The sequence below is a fragment of the Oncorhynchus nerka genome, linkage group LG18 (assembly GCF_034236695.1).
Source record: "Oncorhynchus nerka isolate Pitt River linkage group LG18, Oner_Uvic_2.0, whole genome shotgun sequence".
Lineage (NCBI taxonomy): Eukaryota > Metazoa > Chordata > Actinopteri > Salmoniformes > Salmonidae > Oncorhynchus > Oncorhynchus nerka.
Window position 1 is genome coordinate 16202751 of NC_088413.1, and position 22407 is coordinate 16225157.

At 49.3% G+C, this 22407-nt stretch overlaps 1 protein-coding gene across 1 annotated transcript in view; it reads right to left on the minus strand.

The window, feature by feature from the left end:
- Positions 1-2835: 2835 nt before the first annotated feature.
- The window catches only part of LOC135561759 (neuronal acetylcholine receptor subunit alpha-7-like), an 85011-nt gene continuing 65439 nt past the window's right edge, over positions 2836-22407 (minus strand). The window contains exons 5-10 of the mRNA XM_065003569.1: positions 20821-20900; positions 16482-16649; positions 11714-11908; positions 7700-7786; positions 5533-5642; positions 2836-4143 (exon numbers count right to left, since the gene is read on the minus strand). Coding sequence (XP_064859641.1) covers positions 3448-4143; positions 5533-5642; positions 7700-7786; positions 11714-11908; positions 16482-16649; positions 20821-20900 — 1336 coding nt within the window. The 3' untranslated portion in view covers positions 2836-3447. The remainder of the gene's footprint in view (positions 4144-5532; positions 5643-7699; positions 7787-11713; positions 11909-16481; positions 16650-20820; positions 20901-22407) is intronic.

Below are 22407 nucleotides of genomic sequence, written 5' to 3' on the forward strand. Positions count from 1 at the left end.
TACAGAAGCCATGTTGACAGTACTGTTACTGAACGAGTGGTAAGCGTTCACTACAGCTACAGAAGCCATGTTGACAGTACTGTTACTGAACGAGTGGTAAGCATCGACTAGAGCTACAGAAGCCATGTTGACAGTACTGTTACTGAACGAGCGGTAAGCATCGACTAGAGCTACAGAAGCCATCAGGCCCTACACCCAAACAAGGGCACTGCGTTCATCCACCTCTGGCCTGCTCGCCTCCCTACCACTGAGGAAGTACAGTTCCCGCTCAGCCCAGTCAAAACTGTTCGCTGCTCTGGCCCCCCAATGGTGGAACAAACTCCCTCACGACGCCAGGACAGCGGAGTCAATCACCACCTTCCGGAGACACCTGAAACCCCACCTCTTTAAGGAATACCTAGGATAGGATAAAGTAATCCTTCTCACCCCCTCCCCCCCTCCCCCCCCCCCCTTAAAAGACCTAGATGCACTATTGTAAAGTGGCTGTTCCACTGGATGTCATAAGGTGAAAGCACCAATTTGTAAGTCGCTCTGGATAAGAGCGTCTGCTAAATGACTTAAATGTAATGTAAATGTAAATGTTGACAGTACTGTCACTGAACGAGTGGTAAGCATCGACTAGAGCTACAGAAGCCATGTTGACAGTACTGTCACTGAACGAGTGGTAAGCATCGACTAGAGCTACAGAAGCCATGTTGACAGTACTGTTACTGAACGAGTGGTAAGCATCGACTAGAGCTACAGAAGCCATGTTGACAGTACTGTCACTGAACGAGTGGTAAGCATCGACTAGAGCTACAGAAGCCATGTTGACAGTACTGTTACTGAACGATTGGTAAGCGTTCACTACAGCTACAGAAGCCATGTTGACAGTACTGTTACTGAACGAGTGGTAAGCGTTCACTACAGCTACAGAAGCCATGTTGACAGTACTGTTACTGAACGAGTGGTAAGCATCGACTAGAGCTACAGTAGCCATGTTGACAGTACTGTTACTGAACGAGTGGTAAGCGTTCACTACAGCTACGGAAGCCATGTTGACAGTACTGTTTCTGAACGAGTGGTAAGCATCGACTAGAGCTACAGAAGCCATGTTGACAGTACTGTTACTGAACGAGTGGTAAGCATCGACTAGAGCTACAGAAGCCATGTTGACAGTACTGTTACTGAACGATTGGTAAGCATCGACTAGAGCTACAGTAGCCATGTTGACAGTACTGTTACTGAACGAGTGGTAAGCGTTCACTACAGCTACGGAAGCCATGTTGACAGTACTGTTACTGAACGAGTGGTAAGCATCGACAAGAGCTACAGAAGACATGTTGACAGTACTGTTACTGAACGAGTGGTAAGCATCGACTAGAGCTACGGAAGCCATGTTGACAGTACTGTTACTGAACGAGTGGTAAGCATCGACTAGAGCTACGGAAGCCATGTTGACAGTACTGTTACTGAACGAGTGGTAAGCATCGACTAGAGCTACGGAAGCCATGTTGACAGTACTGTTACTGAACGAGTGGTAAGCGTTCACTACAGCTACAGAAGCCATGTTGACAGTACTGTTACTGAACGAGTGGTAAGCATCGACTACAGCTACAGAAGCCATGTTGACAGTACTGTTACTGAACGAGTGGTAAGCATCGACTACAGCTACAGAAGCCATGTTGACAGTACTGTTACTGAACGAGTGGTAAGCATCGACTACAGCTACGGAAGCCATGTTGACAGTACTGTTACTGAACGAGTGGTAAGCGTTCACTACAGCTACAGAAGCCATGTTGACAGTACTGTTACTGAACGAGTGGTAAGCATCGACTACAGCTACAGAAGCCATGTTGACAGTACTGTTACTGAACGAGTGGTAAGCATCGACTACAGCTACGGAAGCCATGTTGACAGTACTGTTACTGAACGAGTGGTAAGCGTTCACTACAGCTACAGAAGCCATGTTGACAGTACTGTTACTGAATGAGTGGTAAGCATCGACTAGAGCTACAGAAGCCATGTTGACAGTACTGTTACTGAACGAGTGGTAAGCATCGACTAGAGCTACAGAAGCCATGTTGACAGTACTGTTACTGAACGAGTGGTAAGCATCGACTAGAGCTACAGAAGCCATGTTGACAGTACTGTCACTGAACGAGTGGTAAGCATCGACTAGTGCTACAGAAGCCATGTTGACAGTACTGTTACTGAACGATTGGTAAGCGTTCACTACAGCTACAGAAGCCATGTTGACAGTACTGTTACTGAACGAGTGGTAAGCGTTCACTACAGCTACAGAAGCCATGTTGACAGTACTGTTACTGAAAGAGTGGTAAGCATCGACTAGAGCTACAGAAGCCATGTTGACAGTACTGTTACTGAACGATTGGTAAGCGTTCACTACAGCTACAGAAGCCATGTTGACAGTACTGTTACTGAACGAGTGGTAAGCGTTCACTACAGCTACAGAAGCCATGTTGACAGTACTGTTACTGAACGAGTGGTAAGCATCGACTAGAGCTACAGTAGCAATGTTGACAGTACTGTTACTGAACGAGTGGTAAGCGTTCACTACAGCTACGGAAGCCATGTTGACAGTACTGTTACTGAACGAGTGGTAAGCATCGACTAGAGCTACGGAAGCCATGTTGACAGTACTGTTACTGAACGAGTGGTAAGCATCGACTAGAGCTACGGAAGCCATGTTGACAGTACTGTTACTGAACGAGTGGTAAGCATCGACTAGAGCTACAGAAGCCATGTTGACAGTACTGTTACTGAACGAGTGGTAAGCATCGACTAGAGCTACGGAAGCCATGTTGACAGTACTGTTACTGAACGAGTGGTAAGCATCGACTAGAGCTACAGAAGCCATGTTGACAGTACTGTTACTGTACGAGTGGTAAGCGTTCACTACAGCTACAGTAGCCATGTTGACAGTAACGTTACTGAACGAGTGGTAAGCATCGACTACAGCTACGGAAGCCATGTTGACAGTACTGTTACTGAACGAGTGGTAAGCATCGACTAGAGCTACAGTAGCCATGTTGACAGTACTGTTACTGAACGAGTGGTAAGCGTTCACTACAGCTACAGTAGTCATTTTGACAGTAAACACACCCACATGGAAGATATACTGTATATCACCATAATAATCCACACCCATTATCAAAATATAGACATTGGTGTTCCAAGTACTGGTGTCATAAATAGTCATAACTCTAGAGATTATTTTATCTCAAAACTGTGGGAGGTGGTTTTCAGTGGCTTCACAGAGTAGAGACGGTTAGCTACAGTTTATATTGTTTAGTATTATAGCTAAAGCGCTAGTTAGCGTTAGCCAATTAGCTACAGTGTTCATTAGCGTTAGCCCAATTAGCTACAGTGTTCATTAGCGTTAGCCCAATTAGCTACAGTGTTCATTAGCGTTAGCCCAATTAGCCAGTCGAGATAAAATCCACATTATGTGAGGTAATCCTTGGTCACAGCCTCTAGGAAGTTGGGCGCCGACATGAGGATGGTGAACGTGCCGATGATGGAGAAGATGGTGAATGCCACCAGACAAAGACGATCCACGACCGCCGCCGCAAACTTCCACTCGCTGCAGACCGCCTCTCCCTCGTCCTGCTCCCTGAACCTCTGGGCGATGAAATGAACTTCCTCCAGGATCCGCCCGATCTCCGGGATCTGGTCCACCGTCAACCTCCGGAGGATCCCCGCGTCCCGGTCAGAGAGTAGCGCCTCGTTGGGGGAACACGTTCCGCCTGTCCCCGTGGTCTGACTACCACCCCCAGCCCCTCCACTGCAGACCCCAACCCCTGAAGAGTCACTGCTAGGTGGGCAGCAGGGGTTATCATGAGACCCTCCTAAGGATCCCATCCCTCCCATACCCACAGAGTGGTAGCCGAAGTACAGGTTCATGTTGCCGTTGGTGGTTGAGGTATTGGAGGGCTGTCCCCCAGGGATGGAGCCCATCTGGATGGAGCTGGTGCTGGCGTGGTGAGGGGGAGGGTGGGAGTACTTGTAGCCTCCTGTGGCGGAGCTGGGGGTAGTATTGGTGTTGGTGGTGACGGTGGAGGGGGTGGTCGTCTTGCGTTCCTCACCAGGCTTCTTCATGCGGAGGAACCAGGCGCACCAGTTGAGGAGGATGACTCGCATCTAGAGAGGTAGTGGAGGCAGGGGTGAGGAGAGAGAGAGAGAGAGAGTGGGAGGAGAGAGAGAGAGTGGGAGGAGAGATGGAGAAAAAGGGGGAGAGGAGAGAAAGGTGAAGACAGAGAAAGGTGGCAGCTCCCAAAAAGGGACAGTTTACACTGATATTAAACATTTTGTCTTTTGTTTTTAGGTTTACAATTTTAAAAAAGCAATAAACACATACGTCGTGGCCACATTACATTGTTGACAAAGAACAGCCACAGATAACGCTTTAAGGCACAGATATACAAGGATATTCAGAGGTAGACCAGGTCTTCAGATATACAAGGATATTCAGAGGTAGACCAGGTCTTCAGATATACAAGGATATTCAGAGGTAGACCAGGTCTTCAGATATACAAGGATATTCAGAGGTAGACCAGGTCTTCAGATATACAAGGATATTCAGAGGTAGACCAGGTCTTCAGATATACAAGGATATTCAGAGGTAGACCAGGTCTTCAGATATACAAGGATATTCAGAGGTAGACCAGGTCTTCAGATATACAAGGCTATTCAGAGGTAGACCAGGTCTTCAGATATACAAGGATATTCAGAGGTAGACCAGGTCTTCAGTACCCCGGCAGACTATGAGACAGAGAGGCTCTACGAGGCTGGAGATGGTTGATGTTTAAAACATGCCTGGCCTGTCTGAGAGCTCGTCATCCCCTCAGGCACCGTTTGTCTGCCAGGGCAGAAGTGACACTTCAGGAAGTGACATATGTTACGATGACATCGGCCTAGTCAATGAGCCGTCTCTATGACTTTGAGCTTCATCCACTTTGTGCTCCAACGCTCTACAGGATCGTGTGAATATTGGATGGAAATGGACTGACACTTTAAGATGTGAGATGAGATGACATCGGCCTAGTCAATGAGCAATGTGCTGTCTAGCGAAGAACTTGGCCTGATCTGGTACTTGTGTTACTCTTTCATTCTTGTGACGTGTCCTGGGGTAAGATATATTTGTGGTTTTCTTGTATGACAGGATTTGACTGTGTTGTTGCTCTTACATTAACACTCTTCCACTTCCTCTGACAACTCTCACTTTGGGGAGGAACTGAAGACATTCTAAAATGGGTCTAAGGTGTTGTGGACACCATTCCCTTGTACACACTGGTATTACAGGATCAGAGTTGGTGAAGTCACACGAATGACAAACAAACTGAGCTTGAACTGCTCCACGACTTCTACAACTACTCAATCACAACCAGAGGCAAGGACCACTAAGACAATTGCAATGTATTTTTCCGCGGCAGACATGAACCGGAACTACTCTACGACTGAAGGCGGCAGTTAAAGAGGACATGACACAAAGAGGTTAGCGGGAAATGTAATGTGACCATGGTTACCTACCCATTTAGGCATCTTTACCCCGTGAGGGTCGTGATGGTGGAACTGTAGAACGAGAACTGTGACGACGAGAGAGAGACCCACGATCATCATGGCAAATGAAAAATACTGGCCTGCAACAACAGAAATTTAGATTATAGATATCAATATTAGAAATCATTGTAGTGGGCTGGAACACATAGAAATATAAATAATAGAAGTACTGGGCAGAAACAGAGATATAGATTATAGAATACTGGGCAGGAACATAGAGATATAGAACACTGGAAAGTACTGGGCAGAAACAGAGATATAGATTACAGAACACTGGAAAGTACTGGGCAGGAACATAGAGATATAGATGATAGAACACTGGAAAGTACTGGGCAGGAACATAGAGATATAGAACACTGGAAAGTACTGGGCAGGAACATAGAGATATAGATGATAGAACACTGGAAAGTACTGGGCAGGAACAGAGATATAGATTACAGAACACTGGAAAGTACTGGGCAGGAACATAGAGATATAGATGATAGAACACTGGAAAGTACTGGGCAGGAACATAGAGATATAGATGATAGAACACTGGAAAGTACTGGGCAGGAACATAGAGATATAGATTATAGAACACTGGAAAGTACTGGGCAGGAACATAGAGATATAGATTATAGAACACTGGAAAGTACTGGGCAGGAACATAGAGATATAGATGATAGAACACTGGAAAGTACTGGGCAGGAACATAGAGATATAGATGATAGAACACTGGAAAGTACTGGGCAGGAACATAGAGATATAGATTATAGAACACTGGAAAGTACTGGGCAGGAACATAGAGATATAGATTATAGAACACTGGAAAGTACTGGGCAGGAACATAGAGATATAGAACACTGGAAAGTACTGGGCAGGAACATAGAGATATAGAACACTGGAAAGTACTGGGCAGGAACATAGAGATATAGAACACTGGAAAGTACTGGGCAGGAACATAGAGATATAGATGATAGAACACTGGAAAGTACTGGGCAGGAACATAGAGATATAGATTATAGAACACTGGAAAGTACTGGGCAGGAACATAGAGATATAGATTATAGAACACTGGAAAGTACTGGGCAGGAACATAGAGATATAGAACACTGGAAAGTACTGGGCAGGAACATAGAGATATAGATGATAGAACACTGGAAAGAGATGGATGAGGAAAGGTAGAAAAGAGAGAGATATTTTAACAGGTGATTAACAGGTTATCCCCTGCTTTAGGATAGAGAGAACGAGAGAGAGAGGAATAGAACAAGGTGAGAGAGAGAGAGAGAATGAGATAGAAAGAGGAGAGAGAAAGATAAAGAGAGAGGTAGAAATAGGGAAAAAGAAGAGAGAGAGAGAGAAAGAGAGAGAGAGATTAAGAGAGATAAAGAGAGATAGAGATTAAGAGAGATAGAGATTAAGAGAGAGAGAGATAAAGAGATAGAGGCATTTTAGCAGGAGATGAGAACAGTAACCACCTGTCTGCCTGAGGTGGTAACATCCCTAACACCCTGTCAGCCCTCTGAGCTCTTCATTCTATCAACGTCTCCTCTCTTTCCTGGCTATTGATTCCTTCCATCAATCATGTACTGGCACCCTATTCCCTACATGGTGCACAGTTCCTTCTACACCTCTCCTGTCTAGCTGATTAAAGCCTGAGGTAAACACATTGGCTGCTAGAAGGGAAAACAGCAGACCTCAGTGCTGTAATGAGAATGACGTGTCGTGTGGAAACCCTATTGGTTAGATGTTTGGTCGTGGGGTTTTACACTGGGTTTATGACTGGCTATTCTATACTTCACTGTGTGTGGTCAACTTACCAAGAAAGCAGTGGAGGCTGCTGAGGGGAGGACAGCTCATAACAACGTCTGGGGTGGAGTGGAATGGGATCCAAAACACCTGTTTGATACTGTTCCATTCACTCCATTTCAGCCATTGTTATGAGTCACCCTCCCCTCACCAGCCTCCACTGCAAGAAATACGGGCATAGCAACCAGGCCTAAAGAAGGAACACATGAGTTTGAATTGGTTTCATGATTTAGCTTGGTATCTAATGATGATATTGAACCACCAATCAATTCACAACTTGTATGAACGTAATCATGTAAAATACACCTCAATAAATCACTGATGAGTCAATAGAGGATCAATACTTTACCGATGAGAGGAACAGAGTCTGACGTAGCCGGCATTATTTCTGCTACCAGCAACATGAAGACAGTCAGAGACAGCAACACAGTGATACCTGGGGGAGAGAGGGAGGGGGAGAGAGGGAGGGGAGGGGGGAGAGGGAGGGGGAGAGAGGGAGGGGGAGAGGGAGGGGGAGAGAGGGAGAGGGGGGAGAGAGGGGGGGGGAGAGAGGGGGGGAGAGGGAGGGGGTTGGGGGACAGAGGGAGGGGGTAGAGAGGGAGAGATGGGTGGGGGTAGAGGGAGGTTTGGGGTAGAGGGAGGGAGGTTGGGGTAGAGAGGGAGAGATGGGTGGGGGTAGAGAGGGAGAGATGGGTGGGGGCAGAGAGAGAGAAGGGTAGAGGTAGAGAGGGTGTTAGGAATATTATGAATAAACAATATCCTCATTTTAAATAGAACTGTAATTAAGTAAACTTATACTCTGTTTTATTATATCTGATTAACAATATGAGTTCATAACAAGGGATTGTGGAGCCTGAAACGGGGTAATTACATTAAATAAATACCATTCCAGCCAGGTTGGAGGAGATTAGGAGTGAGGGTTTTTAAGTAAGCAGAAAAGGTCTTTAAACTATGGTTGAACCGAGGAAACTGAGCTCTGGGGTGTTTTAGATAAGGCAGTGAGTGCATTCCTAGGTTTTCTGTTAACTAGAACTGTCAGCTAAGTGGTGATCGATAATGGTGAGGGGTCAAAAGTTAATTCAGTTGTGTTGTGTGTCCTGTGTATGTGCTAGTGGGTCAGAATGAACTTTGAATGAACTTTTAAAGTTCCTTTGTCTCGGTCGAGAGGAGGAGATTCATTCTAGAAGCAATGAAATGACGTCATGTTATTGTACATAAACTGTTGCTCGTGGTAACGTGGCAGCGCGCTCCGAGAATAAATAAATAAATAATAAATAATATCTATTATTGATAAGACTGGTCTCCGTCTATTTTATGCAAACAAGAATCTTACAAATTCTCATACAATAGATTAAGGGAATTCAATTAATGAAAACACATTGGTATTATTAAATTACAGTAACAGAGGGAGGGGGTTGGAGTAGAGAGGGAGGGGGTTGGAGTAGAGAGGTAGGGGGTTGGAGGTAGAGAGGGAGGGGGTTGGAGTAGAGAGAGAGAGAGAAGGGTGGAGGTAGAGGGGGAGGGGGTTGGAGTAGAGAGGGAGGGGGTTGGAGTAGAGAGGGAGGGGGTTGGAGTAGAGAGGGGGGGTTAGAGTAGAGAGGAGGGGGTTGGAGTAGAGAGGGAGGGGGTTGGAGTAGAGAGAGAGAAGGGTGGAGGTAGAGAGGGAGGGGGTTGGAGTAGAGAGAGAGAGAAGGGTGGAGGTAGAGAGGGGGGGAGGGTTGGAGTAGAGAGAGAGATGGGTGGAGGTAGAGAGGGGGAGGGTTGGAGTAGAGAGAGAGAGAACGGTGGAGGTAGAGAGGAGGGGGTTGGAGTAGAGAGGGAGAGATGGGTTGGGGGTAGAGAGGGAGGGGTTGGAGTAGAGAGAGAGGGGGTTGGAGTAGAGAGAGAGAAGGGTGGAGGTAGAGAGGGAGGGGGTTGGAGTAGAGAGAGAGAGAAGGGTGGAGGTAGAGAGGGGGAGGGTTGGAGTAGAGAGAGAGATGGGTGGAGGTAGAGAGGGAGAGATGGGTGGAGGTAGAGAGGGAGGGGGTTGGAGTAGAGAGGGAGAGATGGGTTGGGGGTAGAGAGGGAGAGATGGATGGGGGTAGAGAGGGAGAGATGGATGGGGTAGAGAGGGAGAGATGGATGGGGGTAGAGAGGGAGAGATGGATGGGGGTAGAGAGGGTGAGATGGATGGGGGTAGAGAGGGAGAGATGGATGGGGGTAGAGAGGGAGAGATGGATGGGGGTAGAGAGGGAATGGGGGTAGAGAGGGAGAGATGGATGGGGGTAGAGAGGGAGAGATGGATGGGGGTAGAGAGAGAGAGATGGATGGGGGTAGAGAGAGAGATGGATGGGAGTAGAGAGGGAGAGATGGATGGGATAGAGAGGGAGAGATGGATGGGGGTAGAGAGGGAGAGATGGATGGGAGTAGAGAGGGAGAGATGGATGGGGGTAGAGAGGGAGAGATGGATGGGGGTAGAGAGAGAGATGGATGGGGTAGAGAGAGAGATGGATGGGAGTAGAGAGGGAGAGATGGATGGGATAGAGAGGGAGAGATGGATGGGGGTAGAGAGGGAGAGATGGATGGGAGTAGAGAGGGAGAGATGGATGGGGGTAGAGAGGAGAGATGGATGGGGGTAGAGAGGGAGAGATGGATGGGGTAGAGAGGGAGAGATGGATAGGAGTAGAGAGGGAGATGGATGGGGTAGAGAGGGAGAGATGGATGGGGGTAGAGAGAGAGAGATGGGTGGGGGTAGAGAGGGAGAGATGGATGGGGTAGAGAGGGAGAGATGGATGGGGGTAGAGAGGGAGAGATGGATGGGGGTAGAGAGAGAGAGATGGATGGGGGTAGAGAGGGAGAGATGGATGGGAGTAGAGAGGGAGAGATGGATGGGAGTAGAGAGGAGAGATGGATGGGGGTAGAGAGGGAGAGATGGTTGGGGGTAGAGAGGGAGAGATGGATGGGGTAGAGAGTGAGAGATGGATGGGGTAGAGAGAGAGAGATGGATGGGGTAGAGAGGGAGAGATGGATGGGGGTAGAGAGGGAGAGATGGATGGGAGTAGAGAGGGAGAGATGGATGGGAGTAGAGAGGAGAGATGGATGGGAGTAGAGAGGGAGAGATGGATGGGAGTAGAGAGGGAGAGATGGATGGGGGTAGAGAGGGAGAGATGGAAGGGGTAGAGAGGGAGAAGGGTGGGGGTAGAGAGGGAGAGATGGATGGGGGTAGAGAGGAGAGATGGATGGGAGTAGAGAGGGAGAGATGGATGGGGTAGAGGGGGAGAGATGGATGGGGGTAGAGAGGGAGAAGGGTGGGGGTAGAGAGGGAGAGATGGATGGGAGTAGAGAGGGAGAGATGGATGGGGTAGAGAGGGAGAGATGGATGGGGGTAGAGAGGGAGAGATGGATGGGGGTAGAGAGGGAGAGATGGATGGGGGTAGAGAGGGAGAAGGGTGGGGGTAGAGAGGGAGAGATGGATGGGGGTAGAGAGGGAGAGATGGATGGGGGTAGAGAGGGAGAGATGGATGGGGTAGAGAGGGAGAGATGGATGGGGTAGAGAGGGAGAGATGGATGGGGTAGAGAGGGAGAAATGGATGGGGGTAGAGAGGGAGAGATGGATGGGGGTAGAGAGGGAGAGATGGATGGGGGTAGAGAGGGAGAGATGGATGGGGGTAGAGAGGGAGAGATGGATGGGAGTAGAGAGGGAGAGATGGATGGGGGTAGAGAGGGATAAGGGACATAGAGATGAGAACATAATGAACAGCTACAGCTCACCTCTCAGAGGAATCACAGCTTTCATGTCTTTCAACCATAAAGCCTTATTAGAATACTGGTTGGCATAAAGCCTCATTAGAATACTGGTTGGCATAAAGCCTCATTAGAATACTGGTTGGCATAAAGCCTCATTAGAATACTGGTTGGCATAAAGCCTCATTAGAATACTGGTTGGCATAAAGCCTCATTAGAATACTGGTTGGCATAAAGCCTTATTAGAGTACTGGTTGGCATAAAGCCTCATTGGAATACTGGTTGGCATAAAGCCTCATTAGAATACTGGTTGGCATAAAGCCTTATTAGAATACTGGTTGGCATAAAGCCTCATTAGAATACTGGTTGGCATAAAGCCTTATTAGAATACTGGTTGGCATAAAGCCTTATTCAAAGCATAATATTAGAATTAGCATAAAGGAAGGAAAATAAAAGGATTAGTGTACCATGCGCCCACAGTGTCCACACAGAATGAGGTGTGTGCGTGTGTCTCTGTGTGTCTCTGTGTGTCTCTGTGTGTGTGTGTGTGTGTGTGTGTGTGTGTGTGTGTGTGTGTGTGTGTGTGTGTGTGTGTGCGCCTGTGTACACTCCTGTCCTGTGTGTGGACCCCTCCTCTCACCCAGGGAGATCTTCTCTCCAGAGTCTGCAGGCAGCAGGAAGACCAGCAGGGCCAGGCCAGAGATGAGGACACAGGGGATGAGCAGGTTGAGACCGTAGTACAGTGTTCTCCTCCTCATGGTGACAGTGAAGGTGACGTCAGGGTAGGGTTCCTTACAGCAGTCATAATACAGCTCGTTACGCTTCACTGGGACACCTGGGAGGAGGGGGGGGAGCAAGGTTAGGGTTCCTTACAGCAGTCATAATACAGCTCGTTACGCTTCACTGGGACACCCTGGGAGGAGGGGGGTCAGGTTAGGGTTCCTTACAGCAGTCATAACTGGGACACCAGCTAGGGTTTACGCTTCACTGGGACACCTGGGAGGAGGGGGCAGGTTAGGGTTCCTTACAGCAGTCATAATACAGCTCGTTACGCTTCACTGGGACACCTGGGAGGAGGGGGCAGGTTAGGGTTCCTTACAGCAGTCATAATACAGCTCGTTACGCTTCACTGGGACACCTGGGAGGAGGGGGGGCAGGTTAGGGTTCCTTACAGCAGTCATAATACAGCTCGTTACGCTTCACTGGGACACCTGGGAGGAGGGGGGCAGGTTAGGGTTCCTTACAGCAGTCATAATACAGCTCGTTACGCTTCACTGGGACACCTGGGAGGAGAGGGGGGCAGGTTAGGGTTCCTGGGACACCTGGGAGGAGAGGGGGGGCAGTTAGGGAGTTGGTTACAGCAGTCATAATACAGCTTACAGCAGTCATACGCTTCACTGGGACACCTGGGAGAGGGGGGGCAGGTTAGGGTTCCTTACAGCAGTCATAATACAGCTCGTTACGCTTCACTGGGACACCTGGGAGGAGGGGGGCAGGTTAGGGTTCCTTACAGCAGTCATAATACAGCTCGTTACGCTTCACTGGGAAACCTGGGAGGAGAGGGGGAGGTTAGGGTTCTTTACAGCAGTCATAATACAGCTCGTTACGCTTCACTGGGACACCTGGGAGGAGGGGGGGCAGGTTAGGGTTCCTTACAGCAGTCATAATACAGCTCGTTACGCTTCACTGGGACACCTGGGAGGAGAGGGGGGCAGGTTAGGGTTCCTTACAGCAGTCATAATACAGCTCGTTACGCTTCACTGGGACACCTGGGAGGAGGGGGCAGGTTAGGGTTCCTTACAGCAGTCATAATACAGCTCGTTACGCTTCACTGGGACACCTGGGGGAGGAGGGGGGGCAGGTTAGGGTTCCTTACAGCAGTCATAATACAGCCTCGTTACGCTTCACTGGGACACCTGGGAGGAGGGGGGCAGGTTAGGGTTCCTTACAGCAGTCATAATACAGCTCGTTACGCTTCACTGGGACACCTGGGAGAGAGGGGGGCAGGGGGGCAGGTTAGGGTTCCTGGGACAGCAGTCATAATACAGCTCGTTACGCTTCACTGGGACACCTGGGAGGAGGGGGGGCAGGTTAGGGTTCCTTACAGCAGTCATAATACAGCTCGTTACGCTTCACTGGGACACCTGGGAGGGAGGGGGGCAGGTTAGGGTTCCTTACAGCAGTCATAATCGTTACGCTTCACTGGGACACCTGGGAGGAGTCAGGTTAGGGTTCCTTACAGCAGTCATAATACAGCTTACGCTTCACTGGGACACCTGGGAGGAGGGGGGCAGGTTAGGGTTCCTTACAGCAGTCATAATACAGCTCGTTACGCTTCACTGGGACACCTGGGAGGAGGGGGGCAGGTTAGGGTTCCTTACAGCAGTCATAATACAGCCTCGTTACGCTTCACTGGGACACCTGGGAGGAGAGGGGGGCAGGTTAGGGTTCCTTACAGCAGTCATAATACAGCTCGTTACGCTTCACTGGGACACCTGGGGGAGGAGGGGGGCAGGTTAGGGTTCCTTACAGCAGTCATACTGGGACACCTGGGAGGAGGGGGGGCAGGTTAGGGTTCCTTACAGCAGTCTTCACTGGGACACCTGGGAGGAGAGGGGGGGGCAGGTTAGGGTTCCTTACAGCAGTCATAATACAGCTCGTTACGCTTCACTGGGACACCTGGGAGGAGGGGGGCAGGTTAGGGTTCCTTACAGCAGTCATAATACAGCTCGTTACGCTTCACTGGGACACCTGGGAGGAGGGGGGGCAGGTTAGGGTTCCTTACAGCAGTCATAATACAGCTCGTTACGCTTCACTGGGACACCTGGGAGGAGGGGGGCAGGTTAGGGTTCCTTACAGCAGTCATAATACAGCTCGTTACGCTTCACTGGGACACCTGGGAGGAGGGGGCAGGTTAGGGTTCCTTACAGCAGTCATAATACAGCTTACAGCAGTCATAATACACGCTTCACTGGGACACCTGGGAGGAGGGGGGGGGCAGGTTAGGGTTCCTTACAGCAGTCATAATACAGCTCGTTACGCTTCACTGGGACACCTGGGAGGAGGGGGGCAGGTTAGGGTTCCTTACAGCAGTCATAATACAGCTCGTTACGCTTCACTGGGACACCTGGGAGGAGGGGGGCAGGTTAGGGTTCAGTCTTACAGCAGCTTCACTCATAATACAGCTCGTTACGCTTCACTGGGACACCTGGGAGGAGAGGGGGGGCAGGTTAGGGTTCCTTACAGCAGTCATAATACAGCTCGTTACGCTTCACTGGGACACCTGGGAGGGGGCAGGTTAGGGTTCCTTACAGCAGTCATAATAGGGTTACGCTTCACTGGGACACCTGGGAGGAGGGGGGCAGGTTAGGGCTCCTTACAGCAGTCATAATACAGCTCGTTACGCTTCACTGGGACACCTGGGAGGAGGGGGGGGGCAGGTTAGGGTTCCTGGGACACAGCAGTCATAATACAGCTCGTTACGCTTCACTGGGACACCTGGGAGGAGGGGGGCAGGTTAGGGCTCCTTACAGCAGTCATAATACAGCTCGTTACGCTTCACTGGGACACCTGGGAGGAGGGGGGCAGGTTAGGGCTCCTTACAGCAGTCATAATACAGCTCGTTACGCTTCACTGGGACACCTGGGAGGAGAGGGGGGCAGGTTAGGGTTCCTTACAGCAGTCATAATACAGCTCGTTACGCTTCACTGGGACACCTGGGAGGAGGGGGGCAGGTTAGGGCTCCTTACAGCAGTCATAATACAGCTCGCTTCACTGGGACACCGCAGGTTAGGGTTCCTTACAGCAGTCACTGGGACACCTGGGAGGAGAGGGGGCAGGTTAGGGCTCCTTACAGCAGTCATAATACAGCTCGTTACGCTTCACTGGGACACCTGGGAGGAGGGGGGGCAGGTTAGGGCTCCTTACAGCAGTCATAATACAGCTCGTTACGCTTCACTGGGACACCTGGGAGGAGAGGGGGCAGGTTAGGGCTCCTTACAGCAGTCATAATACAGCTCGTTACGCTTCACTGGGACACCTGGGAGGAGGGGGGCAGGTTAGGGCTCCTTACAGCAGTCATAATACAGCTCGTTACGCTTCACTGGGACACCTGGGAGGGAGGGGGGCAGGTTAGGGTTAGGGCTCCTTACAGCAGTCATAATACAGCTCATAATACAGCTTACGCTTCACTGGGACACCTGGGAGGAGAGGGGGCAGGTTAGGGCTCCTTACAGCAGTCATAATACAGCTCGTTACGCTTCACTGGGACACCTGGGAGGAGGGGGGGCAGGTTAGGGCTCCTTACAGCAGTCACAATACAGCTCATTACGCTTCACTGGGACACCTGGGAGGAGAGGGGGGGGCAGGTTAGGGCTCCTTACAGCAGTCATAATACAGCTCGTTACGCTTCACTGGGACACCTGGGAGGAGGGGGGCAGGTTAGGGCTCCTTACAGCAGTCATAATACAGCCTCGTTACGCTTCACTGGGACACCTGGGAGGGAGGAGGGGGCAGGTTAGGGCTCCTTACAGCAGTCATAATACAGCTCGTTACGCTTCACTGGGACACCTGGGAGGAGGAGGGGGCAGGGTAGGGTTCCTTACAGCAGTCATAATACAGCTCGTTACGCTTCACTGGGACACCTGGGGGGCAGGTGTGTGTGTGTGTGGGGGGATTTCAGACTCATCACTCCAAATGAAGTATTGTTCTTTAAACTGATTAAAACCTAACATCTGAAAACCCTTTGTGTGTGTCTGTGTCCATACGTGTGTGTGTATGTGTGTATAGGACCGTACCCAAGGGTTAAACTCTAAACAGAGCCCCAGGATTGCACCTTTTCTGGCAGAGGCACCAGGGCTGTTTCTGGAGCTGAGCCTGCCTGGCTGGCTGTGCCCCAATCTAGTGAGCCTTTCCTGGGCCAGCTGTCACCTCACACCCCCTGGTTACATACAGCCAGCTGCGTACTGAGTGTATGAGCTGGACATTGATTGGCTGTCTAGCCCGGGGGACCAGGAACTGAAACAGAATAATTCAGGCAGCAGGATAAGAGGCGTAACACCGGGCTCAATAATGGTCTGTCTCGCCCAGGGACCAGAACACTCAGGATCAGAGAGACATGGGACGCAGACACCTCCTAAAACAGGGCTGCATTCTGTCAGAGATCTACTGTAAGCACAGAATGTGTAATCCACATTGTATGGAATGTGCAGTATAAATAAAGATTGATTTGATTTGAGTAGAGCGATGCAGTCTGCTTAGTGGTGGACAGGTCTGGAACAAAAGCCTGCACTCCCAGTAGCTCACCAGGAGGAGTGTTGACCACCGTACCACCGACTCTGCTGTAAAATAAAAAAGTGAACCTGATTTCCTCCAGAGAGTTCCAGGGAGACACTCCTTCAGTCCCTTACCCACGAGATCCCACTCTCCGTTGGGGATGTATGAGGAGATGTCTACGTCCAGGATCTGGAGGTCCAGCAGCCAGCCATTGTAGGTCCACGAGCCAAACTTCAGATCGCACTTCTGGACGTCGAAGGGGAACCAGCGAACATCGATATAGCAGGTACTCTTCAGGATACCTGGGGGAAGGAGAGGAGAGGAGAGGAGAGGAGAGGAGAGGAGAGGAGAGGAGAGGAGAGGATGAGGATGAGGATGAGGAGAAGGAGAGGAGAGGATGAGGAGAGGATGATGAGGAGAAGGGGAAGGAGAAGGAGAAGGAGGAGTGGGCAGTCTTGTCATATTCACATTTTGCCATCGTTCATTTCTGTCGATGATTTTCTATTGCTGAGTAAACATTCAAGATAATGTCCTTCAAATCAAATCAAACTGTTTCACATGCGTCAAATACAACCTGACAGTTAAATGCTTCCCTACAAGCCCTTAACCAACCTGACAGTTAAATGCTTCCCTACAAGCCCGTAACCAACCTGACAGTTAAATGCTTCCCTACAAGCCCTTAACCAACCTGACAGTTAAATGCTTCCCTACAAGCCCTTAACCAACCTGACAGTTAAATGCTTCCCTACAAGCCCTTAACCAACCTGACAGTTAAATGCTTCCCTACAAGCCCTTAACCAACCTGACAGTTAAATGCTTCCCTACAAGCCCTTAACCAACCTTACAGTTAAATGCTTCCCTACAAGCCCTTAACCAAGCTGACAGTTAAATGCTTCCCTACAAGCCCTTAACCAACCTTACAGTTAAATGATTCCCTACAAGCCCTTAACCAACCTGACAGTTAAATGCTTTCCTACAAGCCCTTAACCAACCTGACAGTTAAATGCTTCCCTACAAGCCCTTAACCAACCTTACAGTTAAATGCTTCCCTACAAGCCATTAACCAACCTGACAGTTAAATGCTTCCCTACAAGCCATTAACCAACCTGACAGTTAAATGCTTCCCTACAAGCCCATAACCAACCTGACAGTTAAATGCTTCCCTACAAGCCCATAACCAACCTGACAGTTAAATGCTTCCCTACAAGCCCATAACCAACCTGACAGTTAAATGCTTCCCTACAAGCCCTTATCCAACCTTACAGTTAAATGCTTCCCTACAAGCCCTTAACCAACCTGACAGTTAAATGCTTCCCTACAAGCCCTTAACCAACCTGACAGTTAAATGCTTCCCTACAAGCCCTTAACCAACCTGACAGTTAAATGCTTCCCTACAAGCCCTTAACCAACCTGACAGTTAAATGCTTCCCTACAAGCCCTTAACCAACCTTACAGTTAAATGCTTCCCTACAAGCCCTTAACCAACCTGACAGTTAAATGCTTCCCTACAAGCCCTTAACCAACCTGACAGTTAAATGCTTCCCTACAAGCCCTTAACCAACCTTACAGTTAAATGCTTCCCTACAAGCCATTAACCAACCTTACAGTTAAATGCTTCCCTACAAGCCCTTAACCAACCTGACAGTTAAATGCTTCCCTACAAGCCCTTAACCAACCTGACAGTTAAATGCTTCCCTACAAGCCCTTAACCAACAATGCAGTTCAACAAAGAGTTAAGAAAATATTTACCGAATAAACTCAAGTAAAACAATTATTAAAAAGTAACAATAATGAGGCTACATACAGGGGTCAATGTGTGGGGGTAAAGGTTAGTCGAGGTCATCTGTCCATGTAGGTAGAGGGGTAAAGGTTAGTCGAGGTCATCTGTCCATGTAGGTAGAGGGGTAAAGGTTAGTCGAGGTCATCTGTCCATGTAGGTAGAGGGGTAAAGGTTAGTCGAGGTCATCTGTCCATGTAGGTAGAGGGGTAAAGGTTAGTCGAGGTCATCTGTCCATGTAGGTAGAGGGGTAAAGGTTAGTCGAGGTCATTTGTCCATGTAGGTAGAGGTAAAGGTTAGTCGAGGTCATCTGTCCATGTAGGTAGAGGTAAAGGTTAGTCGAGGTCATTTGTCCATGTAGGTAGAGGGGTAAAGGTTAGTCGAGGTCATCTGTCCATGTAGGTAGAGGGGTAAAGGTTAGTCGAGGTCATCTGTCCATGTAGGTAGAGGGGTAAAGGTTAGTCGAGGTCATCTGTCCATGTAGGTAGAGGGGTAAAGGTTAGTCGAGGTCATTTGTCCATGTAGGTAGAGGTAAAGGTTAGTCGAGGTCATTTGTCCATGTAGGTAGAGGGGTAAAGGTTAGTCGAGGTCATTTGTCCATGTAGGTGGGGGTAAAGGTTAGTCGAGGTCATCTGTCCATGTAGGTAGAGGGGTAAAAGTTAGTCGAGGTCATCTGTCCATGTAGGTAGGGGTAAAGGTTAGTCGAGGTCAGCTGTCCATGTAGGTAGGGGTAAAGGTTAGTCGAGGTCATTTGTCCATGTAGGTAGAGGTAAAGGTTAGTCGAGGTCATTTGTCCATGTAGGTAGAGGGGTAAAGGTTAGTCGAGGTCATTTGTCCATGTAGGTGGGGGTAAAGGTTAGTCGAGGTCATTTGTCCATGTAGGTGGGGGTAAAAGGTTAGTCGAGGTCATTTGTCCATGTAGGTAGGGGTAAAGGTTAGTCGAGGTCATTTGTCCATGTAGGTAGAGGTAAAGGTTAGTCGAGATCATTTGTCCATGTAGGTAGGGGTAAAGGTTAGTCGAGGTCATTTGTCCATGTAGGTAGGGGTAAAGGTTAGTCGATGTCATTTGTCCATGTAGGTAGAGGTAAAGGTTAGTCGAGGTCATTTGTCCATGTAGGTGGGGGTAAAGGTTAGTCGAGGTCATTTGTCCATGTAGGTAGAGGGGTAAAGGTTAGTCGAGGTCATTTGTCCATGTAGGTGGGGGTAAAGGTTAGTCGAGGTCATTTGTCCATGTAGGTAGAGGGGTAAAGGTTAGTCGAGATTATTTGTCCATGTAGGTAGGGGTAAAGGTTAGTCGAGGTCATTTGTCCATGTAGGTAGGGGTAAAGGTTAGTCGAGGTCATTTGTCCAGGTAGGTAGAGGGGTAAAGGTTAGTCGAGGTCATTTGGCCATGTAGGTAGAGGGGTAAAGGTTAGTCGAGGTCATTTGTCCATGTAGGTAGGGGTAAAGGTTAGTCGAGGTCATTTGTCCATGTAGGTAGGGGTAAAGGTTAGTCGAGGTCATTTGTCCATGTAGGTAGAGGGGTAAAGGTTAGTCGAGGTCATTTGTCCATGTAGGTAGAGGTAAAGGTTAGTCGAGGTCATCTGTCCATGTAGGTGGGGGTAAAGGTTAGTCGAGGTCATTTGTCCATGTAGGTAGAGGTAAAGGTTAGTCGAGGTCATCTGTCCATGTAGGTGGGGGTAAAGGTTAGTCGAGGTCATTTGTCCATGTAGGTGGGGGTAAAGGTTAGTCGAGGTCATTTGTCCATGTAGGTGGGGGTAAAGGTTAGTCGAGGTCATTTGTCCATGTAGGTGGGGGTAAAGGTTAGTCGAGGTCATTTGTCCATGTAGGTAGAGGGGTAAAGGTTAGTCGAGGTCATTTGTCCATGTAGGTAGAGGGGTAAAGGTTAGTCGAGGTCATTTGTCCATGTAGGTGGGGGTAAAGGTTAGTCGAGGTCATTTGTCCATGTAGGTAGAGGGGTAAAGGTTAGTCGAGGTCATTTGTCCATGTAGGTAGGGGTAAAGGTTAGTCGAGGTCATTTGTCCATGTAGGTAGAGGGGTAAAGGTTAGTCGAGGTCATTTGTCCATGTAGGTAGAGGGGTAAAGGTTAGTCGAGGTCATTTGTCCATGTAGGTAGAGGGGTAAAGTGGGTGATGGGATTATACATAGATAATAAACAGCGAGTAGCAGCAGTGTAAAAACAGATGGGGGGGGGGGGGGGGTAATAGTCTGTAATAGTCTGGGTGGACATTTGATTAGTTGTGATTAGTTGTTCACCAGTCTTATGGCTTTGGGGTAGAACCTGTTCAGAAACATTTTGGTTCTAGACTTGGTGCTCCGGTACCGCTTGTCATACAGTAGCAGAGAGCATTGGGTTAAAGCGACCCTCCTCAAAGCATAGGTGTCGACCCAGTAACCCCTGGAACTAAACAGGGCTAGACGTGACTCAGTAACCCCTGGAACTGAACAGGGCTAGACGTGACCCAGTAACCCCTGGAACTGAACAGGGCTAGACGTGACCCAGTAACCCCTGGAACTGAACAGGGCTAGACGTGACCCAGTAACCCCTGGAACTGAACAGGGCTAGACGTGACCCAGTAACCCCTGGAACTGAACAGGGCTAGACGTGACCCAGTAACCCCTGGAACTGAACAGGGCTAGACGTGACCCAGTAACCCCTGGAACTGAACAGGGCTAGACGTGACCTGGTAACCCACCTGGTGGGATGTACTGGCAGGACCCAGAGGAGTTGACCAGGACGTTGGTGTGGAAGGTAGCATCAAACCTCTCGTCTGCACTGGAGGAGAGAAGAGAAGAGAGACAGATGAATGATCTGATAGATGTTGTATGGAGGGTAACTAAGTCTGTTGTCATGGAGACATAAATAAAGAGGGGGGCAAAACAGAGAGAAGGAGAGAAAGAGAAGAGAGAGAGAGAAGGAGAGAGAGAGAAAATGAGAGAGAGATAGAGAAGAAGAGAGAGAGAGAGATAGAGAAGGAGAGAGAGCTAGAGAAAAGGAGAGAGAGAGAGAAAAGGAGAGAGAGATAGAGAAGGAGAGAGAGAGAGAAAAGGAGAGAGAGAGAAGAGAGAAACAGAGAGGAGGAGAGAGAGACAGAGAGAGAGAAACAGAGAGAGGAGGAGAGAGAGAGAGAGAGAGAGAGAGAGAGAGAGAGAGAGAGAGAGAGAGAGAGAGAGAAAAGAGAGAAAAGAGAGAAACAGAGAGGAGGAGAGAGAGAGAGGAGAAACAGAGAGAGAGAGGAGAAACAGGGAGAGGAGGAGAGAGAGAGAGAAACAGAGAGGAGGAGTGAGAGAGATAGGAGAGAAACAGAGAGAGGAGGAGAGAGAGAGAGAGAGAGAGAGAGAAACAGAGAGAGGAGGAGAGAGAGAGAGAGAGATAGGAGAGAAACAGAGAGAGGAGAGAGATAGGAGAGAAACAGAGAGAGGAGAGAGAGAGAGAGAGAGAGAGAGAGAGAAACAGAGAGGAGGAGAGAGAGAGAAGAGAGAAACAGAGAGAGGAGGAGAGAGAGAGAGATAGAGAGAGAAACAGAGAGAGGAGGAGAGAGAGAGAGAGAGAGAGAAACAGAGAGAGGAGGAGAGAGAGAAGAGAGAAACAGAGAGAGGAGGAGAGAGAGAGAGAGAGAGAGAGAGAAAAGAGAGAAACAGAGAGAGGAGAGAGAGAGAAGAGAGAAACAGAGAGAGGAGAGCGAGAGAGAGAGAGAGAGAGAGAAACAGAGAGAGAGAGAGAGAGAGAGAGAGAGAGAGAAGAGAGAAAGAGAGAGGAGGAGAGAGAGAGATACTGTATCCTAGACAGAGGGCTCAGTACTGAGCTAGACGGACAGTGTGTATATTATTGATCCGGTCCTCCTTCAGAAAGGGTTTCATCAGAGGCTCAGCGTGTGGTGGGACTGGCTTCAGAAACACTACCATCAAACTGAGATACATCACAAATACATCAGAACAAACACCATATATCACAGGTATTACAGCCGCATCCCCCCGCATCCCCTTTCACCCTCCTCACCCCCGCATCCCCCTCACCCCCGCATCCCCCTCACCCTCAGCATTCCTCCTCACCCCCAGCATCCCTCCTCACCCCCAGCATTCCTCCTCACCCCCCCGCATCCCCCTCACCTTCAGCATCCCTCCTCACCCCCAGCATCCCTCCTCACCCCCAGCATTCCTACTCACCCCCCAGCATCCCCCTCACCCCCGCATTCCTCTCTACCCCCCGCATCCCCCTCACCCCCGCACCCCCCACATCCCCCTCACCCTCCCCGCATCCCTCCCCACCCCTCCTCAACCAC